Source organism: Pinus tabuliformis, chromosome 8 (genome assembly GCF_031772625.1).
Source record: "Pinus tabuliformis cultivar Carrire ecotype Pingquan chromosome 8, CPIR1, whole genome shotgun sequence".
Taxonomy (NCBI): domain Eukaryota; kingdom Viridiplantae; phylum Streptophyta; class Pinopsida; order Pinales; family Pinaceae; genus Pinus; species Pinus tabuliformis.
In genome coordinates this window covers 46,160,174-46,168,618 of record NC_142294.1, presented here as the reverse complement: position 1 = coordinate 46,168,618, position 8,445 = coordinate 46,160,174, and the positions used below count along the sequence as shown (strand labels likewise).

General features: G+C 38.1%; 1 protein-coding gene across 1 annotated transcript; it reads right to left on the bottom strand.

Annotated features, from left to right (window-relative positions):
- Positions 1 to 855: 855 nt before the first annotated feature.
- LOC149234060 (heat shock 70 kDa protein) lies at positions 856 to 4,627 on the bottom strand. The gene is made up of 2 exons (XM_089371732.1): positions 3,698 to 4,627; positions 856 to 2,263 (listed from the first exon to the last, which is right to left on the bottom strand). Exons 1-2 carry the CDS (start codon positions 4,495 to 4,497, stop codon positions 1,102 to 1,104), a joined length of 1,962 nt encoding a protein of 653 aa, XP_089227858.1. The 5' UTR covers positions 4,498 to 4,627; the 3' UTR covers positions 856 to 1,101.
- Between the last annotated feature and the right edge of the window lie 3,818 nt (positions 4,628 to 8,445).

Sequence of the window (8,445 nt, the reverse complement as noted above, 5' to 3'; positions counted from 1 at the left end):
TCATAACAAGGTTGGCATGCTGTCATGACGATGGCTTGCTTGCTCCTGGGCTATTTTAGTGATTCCTTTTGCACAAGTTAAGCTTGGTAGTAGGGTTGCTTCCGTTTGCTCCATGCAGGCCTCAATCCAATCCAAGGACAATCCGGTGATAACTAGTTGAGGCGTGTTCGACCAGAAATCTTCCACTCCACAAAACCAAGTTTGACAATCCGGTGATAACTAGTTGAGGCGTGATCGACCAGAAATCTTCTACTCCACAAAACCGAGTTTAAATAATTAGTTGAGGCGTGTTTGACCAGAAATCTTTCACTCCACAAAACCTAGTTTAACTAGATTTAAACTCACAGCGCATCTTGTATTGCTAAATACAATAAAGGGGATTCTGATACCAAGTTGTATTGATAAACTCCAACATAAATCCAAGGGATTTAGTATTGTACCAAAACGTATTCATAAACCCAAGATAAATACCAAATAGTGATTCAGGATTGTTGTATTAATAAACCCAAGATAAATCACAGAAAGGGATTTAGAATTGTTGATAAACCCAAGTTAAATACCAGACAGGGATTCTGACCCTGTATCTATTGATAAATAGAAAAAGCAACCTTCTTCTCCCAGCAAAAACCAATGCAAGACTCTCTCCACAGCAGACCCACAGAAATTTTGCACAATTTTTCAGAGCTACCTCGCTCACAAAAGTAAAATTCCAAATAACAACCTCTCATAAATTAGTTGGTCTAAAACAATACACTGACATAATTTACATATAAATTAGTGATAACCATTGGTAGACATTCTAAAATTTTAAAACGATAAGAGATATGATCACGATTCCCTGATCTGAAGAAAGAATTGTAGGAAAATTATTCAGTATTATAAAATTCAACCACTTTTACAAACACACAAAGAAGGTGACAATACACCTATCTTCAGGATGCAATATTGCAGTTTCACATAAACATCTCTCGAAATGCATTTTAAAGAAAAATGCCACACTGAACCCTCAATCTAAGACATACCTATATCTCTACATATCTACCTAAATATATAGTAAAAAAATTTACATACTAGAAAAAAAAGTGAAAGAACATTAATCATTTAGTCTACTTCTTCGATCTTGGGGCCTCGGCCACCAGAACCAGAACCAGCACCAGCACCACCAGAGGTGGGAATATCATCATCTTCACCTCCCATTGGAGCAGCTCCCCCCTGATACATTTTAGCAATGATAGGATTGCAGATGCCCTCCAGTTCCTTCGTCTTGTCTTCAAACTCATCAACCTCGGCCAACTGGTTCTGATCAAGCCAGCTGATGGCACCATTAATAGCCTCCTCGATCTTGGATTTGTCTGCCGGATCTAATTTACCAGCAAACTTCTCGTCTCGGATGGTGTTTCGCATATTGTAGGCATAGTTCTCGAGGGCATTCTTGGCATCAACCTTCTTCTTGACCTCCTCATCCTCGGCCTTGTACTTCTCCGCATCGTGAACCATTTTCTCGATCTCTTCTTTGCTCAACCGACCCTTGTCGTTTGTGATAGTAATCTTGTTCTTCACTCCCGCGGTCTTGTCTTCAGCAGAAACGTTGAGGATGCCGTTGGCATCTATGTCAAAGCAGACATTAATCTGCGGGACACCTCTAGGAGCCGGCGGAATTCCTGTGAGCTCGAATTTGCCGAGCAGGTTATTGTCCTTCGTCCGCGCTCGCTCACCTTCATATACTTGAATTAAAACCCCAGGCTGATTATCTGAGTAAGTTGAGAAAATCTGCTCCTTCTTGGTGGGAATGGTGGTGTTCCTCGGTATTAATACTGTCATTACACCTCCCGCTGTTTCCAACCCCAGACTTAATGGAGTGACATCTAGCAACAGCAGGTCCTGCACCTTCTCGTTGCCTTCGCCGCTCAGAATGGCAGCCTGCACAGCTGCACCATATGCCACGGCTTCGTCTGGGTTAATGCTCTTACAAAGCTCTTTGCCATTGAAGAAATCTTGGAGCAATTGTTGTACTTTGGGGATACGAGTCGAACCCCCGACCAAGACGACATCATCGATTTGGCTCTTGTCCATCTTAGCATCTCGCATACATTTCTCCACAGGCTCCATACTTCTCCTGAACAGGTCCATGTTGAGTTCCTCGAAGCGAGCTCGAGTAATTGTGGCGTAAAAATCAATTCCTTCATATAGAGAATCAATCTCAATCGTTGTCTGTGTAGTAGAAGACAGCGTTCTTTTTGCCCTCTCACATGCTGTTCTCAGCCTGAAAAACACAGCGAAAATCTATGAGCATATAAATCCAGTGATCATAAATTCTATGATGAATATGAAACCCTCTCCCCAACAACAATATTATATGAGCATGCAAATACAACATTTCGCTATCATTGAAACATAACGACACTGCAACACTTCCCCAGGAGAGAACAAACTTTTAGCTGGTACCCCGTCAATTGCGTTAAAATAAGTCTGTTTTGAATATAAAACAAAATCAAAATATATAAAATTCTACAGAGATAGAAGAAAGTTTTCTGTAGCATGGGTCTCATGGTCTAGAGACCAGGCCGAATCAGGGTTTTATACCTCGTTTTGCAACTTTTCAACGTAGGTATTTGGGAAGATTTTCACAAGTCCGGTGAAAATTTATTAGAATTAGGCATTAGTAGTTAAAACACAACCCCAGTGAGATCACTGGAATACCTTCAACAAGGGAATTTTGAATCATAGCCACATTCCAACCAGACCCTGAAAGCCAAGCATGACTGTTCACAATAATCCGAAAGCTTATTTAAGCATTTCCAACCATAGTTCATTATTTAAATTGCTTGCATTTAAGCATTTCCAACGATAATTTCATTATTTAAATGCTTGCATTTAATGTTTAAAGAATAATCTAAGAATAGAATGTTAACTATCTGAATGCTTTCCGTGTTAGAAAGAAAAGATTAAAATAAAATAAATGGAAAAGTTTGCACAAAAAATTAGGGCAATTAAAACAATTTATTAAAGAGAGAACAATTAAAAAGAGCTAAAATTGGATATACATTTAAAATATTAATTCCCAAAAAAAAAGTCAAAATTCTAATAGATTATTAAATAAAAATAAATAATATCCAAATTGATTTGGTTTGGAAAGGGGTTGGAACTTGGACTCCGTAGGTCTCCCAAAACAAGAGATCAACGGCTATAAAACCGCTATAATGTCATCAACCGTATATAACAGCCTAAACCTGGGGATTTGAACCTGGCCGGATATGAAACCCACTTTCCCCCGTAAACAAGACGCTAAAACCAACAGCAGATTTAGTTAAAAAATAGAACATGTTCAAATTGAAAATTAACCACCATAACAGCATAAGCCTAGGGATTTGAACCTTAGTGGGATGAATCCAAACTTAATCTAAGCGAGACCTGATGCTAAAGACAACTGGTTATTTAGCTGAGAAATGTATTCAAGCTTAAGCGTACTCAAGTCCTACAACAGAGCAGAGGTAACCTTTGTAAACTTCTGCTTACTATCCTGCAATTTCACTTTACCCTAGTGCAAACCCCAACACCATTGAAGGATACTATCAAATTCACAGCTTAAATTACAGAGCAGAGACCAAAGGGACAAAAGAAAGTAAACAATAAACATGCAGATTCACAAATCATGCATCAGCCAGAAATAGAAGAGAATAAGAAATAGTTTCCACACCTGCGAAGAGCTCTGGCATTCCCGCTGATGTCTTTTCTGTGCTTTCTTTTGAATTCCTGCACAAAGTGATTCACCATTCTGTTATCAAAATCCTCGCCTCCCAAGTGAGTATCTCCGGCGGTGGCCTTCACTTCGAAGATTCCCTCTTCAATAGTCAGAATTGAGACATCGAACGTTCCTCCTCCCAAATCAAATATGAGCACGTTCTTTTCTCTAGTAGAACTGGCCTTCTTGTCGAGCCCATAAGCAATGGCAGCAGCTGTGGGCTCATTAATGATCCTCAACACATTTAAGCCAGCAATGAGACCTGCATCCTTGGTCGCCTGCCTCTGCGAGTCATTGAAATAGGCAGGAACAGTAACCACAGCATTCTTTACAGCCTGACCAAGAAAAGCCTCTGCAATCTCCCTCATCTTGGAAAGGACCATAGACGAAATTTCTTCAGGAGAGAATTGCTTCTTCTCGCCCTTGTAGCTGACCTCAATCATAGGCTTATCCCCAGGGCCGGATAATACCTTGAAAGGCCAGAGCTTCATGTCGTTTTGCACAGGGGCATCACTGAAGCGCCTGCCGATCAATCTTTTAGCATCAAAGACCGTGTTCTGGGGATTCATGGCCACTTGATTCTTGGCAGCGTCCCCAATTAGACGCTCCGTATCAGTAAAAGCAACATAGGAAGGAGTCGTTCTGTTACCTTGATCATTGGGAATTATTTCCACACGGTCGTGGTGCCAAACACCCACGCAACTGTAGGTTGTTCCCAGATCGATTCCAATCGCCTTCCCTTCGCTACTAGCCATCGTCAGAACTTCAAATCACAGCAAAATCAAAAGAGACCACACGAATACACAAGAAAATTGAAACAAGACGTTCTGTATTCCTTGCTCACTTAGCAAAACAACTCTCTTGAACTGAATTGCAAGGGGGTTGGATTGAGGGTCCTTTTAAGCATGCAAGTCGGTACAAGGATAAACCGCCATGAATGGACACGTGTCCATAAGAAGTCTCTGGATTTCTCTATATTTCTCTCCGCTCTGTATCGCGAAGTTTCCACAGCCTTCTTATGAACAATCCAGAATCCGGTAAGTGTCGTGAGTACCTTGTCGAAGATCTCAATTTCGTATTTTTATTAATTATTATTTTATTATTATTAATGGCACAGCTGTCATATATTCCCATCTTCTTTCACATCGTTAACCTTTAGATGGTACAAGACATTAATATTTAAAGATGATATTTTAATATTTTTATTAGATATTGTTAGGAGATTTGAAGGGGTGGTTCGAGAGGGAGGGGTTTAGTATAGTTTGGATGGAAAATTGGTTATAGGGTATGTATAGGTTACGAACCATAATCAACTATAAGGCTGAAATGTACAAACATGTTCGAAGGTTTGTTTATGATAAAAGTTATTCAAGTGACTAATATTATCATTTTTGGAGATTTACTTATCATTATTCAATATTTTCATACTAGAACTTGGTTGAAAGACATTTATCTCGAAAACTTTCTAGAGAAAATCAAAGAACCACTGGATGAATTCCCCCATAAATATTTCTTTCATATCCCAAGAAATCAAAACATTGAAGCTGATAAGAGTGCTAATAATGCATGCTAGCTTAAAGCTAAGTAACTAGAAACCAATGGTGGCTGGTGTAATCTACCTTAATGCCAAAATAATTAACATGGCAATAAAGAATAATAATATGGTCAATGTTACCCATGGAAAAAGAATTCAATAAGTGGAAGGGAGCCAAAATCTTGTTGTGGGATTTTGTAATTATTTCAATCATGCAACTGACACGAGATTAACCTCATTGCAAAGCTAGATCTTCATCCTGTGGCAAGAAAGCAAGTATAGATCATATAATCCAATTGGAAGTATAATGGTATTCCATAGGACAGTGTTTATGAAATGTCGTACAACCTTAGATTCTCCCGCATGTGGGTTCAAGTGGCAACAACATAAAATGATGATCGAGAACCCCATAGACATCGAGGTTTATCCTTTTCAAGTTACATCTCTAAGAGAATTGGCTGCAGACTTTGGCATATGTAATGACCTCCAAGTCAGGCAGAGGTAGTCCTACTTATGCCTATGAGACATAATCTTAATTATGTGCAATGTTCAAACTTGATGATTGTTAGTGGGTTGGAAAATTGTAATATCGGATTAACGTGGGTATATTAGTTTGTTCTTCCAACTCAACGAGAGACACTTTTTTCTAATTGGGAGTAGACTCATCAATTGGATTGTCCTCCTGTTAATACCATTACAACATGCAATTATAGTAGGGTGGTAGAAGGTTCGAGATTGGTGACCTTTGTGTCGAACTACTAGCATCCATGGAATTCATAGAGACCTCTACATCACTGCTAGGAAAGGAAATTCCATCGTTTAGTTGTCTACCTCTCAAATTCGTCTGTTCTATTTCAGGTGCTAAACTTCGTCTAAGATCTTTGGCTTTTACAGGTTGGTTCTGCTCCACATTCCCTCTCTTTGGCTTGAAGAAAAGACACTTTACTCAGTCTGGTGGATAATTGGCCTTTTTCTTAGTGCCAGTCTAAATATGAATCAATAGGGCACAAAGCCTTAACTTTCTTTGGTAGAACAATGAGTCTGAGGGAAGACTGAAGGTGTTGGAAATTATGGGACGAGTTGGAGTCAAAACGTGAAAGGGCCCCATAGGAACAACAAAAAGCATCAATGATGTTGGGAGAATGAATTGTGGTTGTCTAGACGTAGTCACTCAGTTAGAGAAAAAAATTGATGTGCTTCAAGTGGACGTACTTGTCATAAATTTGAAAATAAAGGACTATAGGCTGTCCACAGTCCAAGTGTTGGAGGAAAACTAGTCTCTAGAAGAAAAGTTGGCCAAGAAAGATGATGAGGTGGAGGCCTTACATAGTTAACTATTGGATTCTCCAGGAATAAATTAATCTTATGAAAATTCAGCTCAACAATAGTGACGATACAACCAGGATTCAAGAAGAGCAATTTCTAGATCTTAATATCCTTGCAATTGGGGCAGAATACAAATGTATCTAAAGTATGTCCTCTTACAAATTTTGCCTTTTGCTAGGACTATTTTGTCGTAGATATAGTTTTAGGAATCTTCTGAAATTTGATATAGTATGTAGCCTAATAAATATGTTATCGACAATATTTAGCCCTATGAAATTGCAAGATGATGATCATATTGTAAACTCTCCTATGTATACGTTGTGACTAGGCACATATTTAATGCAAATGATACTCACTCTTGTTAAAAAAAAATGTTAGGAGATTTGAAAAATGTGATTAGTTACATGGTTATGAATATTATTTTAGGCAATAATTTTATTGTATTAAATTATCAAATTTGTTATGTAAATATAATGTATTTAAGGTAAATTGTATAAAATGAAGTTATTTGGTTAGAAATGGAGAACGTTATATTTAATAATAATAAAACATTCCAAGTGGTTATTCCAAGAATGAGGTTAATAACATTTTATTATTGCTCATTATTCAAGGATAACTCAATGTTTTGTATAAATAGAAGGGTTTTTTATTCATTATTCACTTTTGATTATTTTCATTGTTGCACTCACTGTTGTAACTTTGATTATTTTCATTGTCGCACTCCATATTTTTGCTGGGTTTATACATTATAGAGGAGAGAGACTCTACACAAGTTGAAGATGTTTGAGGATAGCCAATAACCCATGCCATAGAGGGGGACTGGTAACATCTATTTGTTCCATTCACAAGTTTTATAATAAAAAACTATTCTTTGTATATCTGGTTTCCATTGGATGATTGGAGTTATTACTATTTCTTTTTGTTGTTTAACTATGATTGTGGCATAAATCAGAATTTTGGCAGGTTTTGTTTCTATCAGTTGTTGCAGATCTACAATGTTTAGCAACCATTTATATTGTTGAGATTATTTGTCATCCACAATCTTAAGTGGGTTCTTTTCGTACATCTTTGAGAAGAAAACACTACAACAAAATTGGCGACTCCACTGGTTTTATACTTCAAATCCAGAAACCTGGGTGACCTTCGATTTTCAGCTTAGGGTTTCTTCTTTTTTCAATTTCTTAATGTTTCCTAGCTTTTTCACCCTAGATCTATTAAAATTATGACTTTCGCAAGCTTTCTCGTCTTTTTTGCAGGTTATAGGAACCAGTTGTGACAGAGACGACAAAATTTTCCGAGATTTGCTGACCAGGAATCAAGGAGAAAAAATCACACTTTTTAGCCCAAAAAGTGCGATCTGGAGTCTAGAGCGCACCTTTCAGCCCAAAAAGTGCGATCTCACCTGAAAACAGGTCAATACCTGTGACTTTAGGGTTTCTAGTTTTTTATTAGATCTATTTTTGGGTTTTGCAGAGAGCTGTTTGCTGGGTTGTTTGACCTCTGTCTCATCCCGCTTAGGCCTTAATCTACTCTGGTTTACTCGTCAAAGTGGAATTTAGCCCCCTTATGGCTTTGAGTACACTTCCATATTTATAGGAGTTTAGCTAAGTGAGTAGTATGAGTTTCTGCAGCGCTTTCAGCCATATTTTCTAGATCTATACCCTTCTGTTTCAGATCTATAAAGATAGGTTGTCACCATCCATAGTTTCATATTACAACTTGTTTTGTCAATGATCTTAGGGTCCCATCGGTTTCCCTAAGTGTTTCACCCATCTCCCTATCTTTTTGCAGTGATCTTCCTCTATGATTTTTTGTTGTTGCCGCACCACTTTCTAGCAACTTA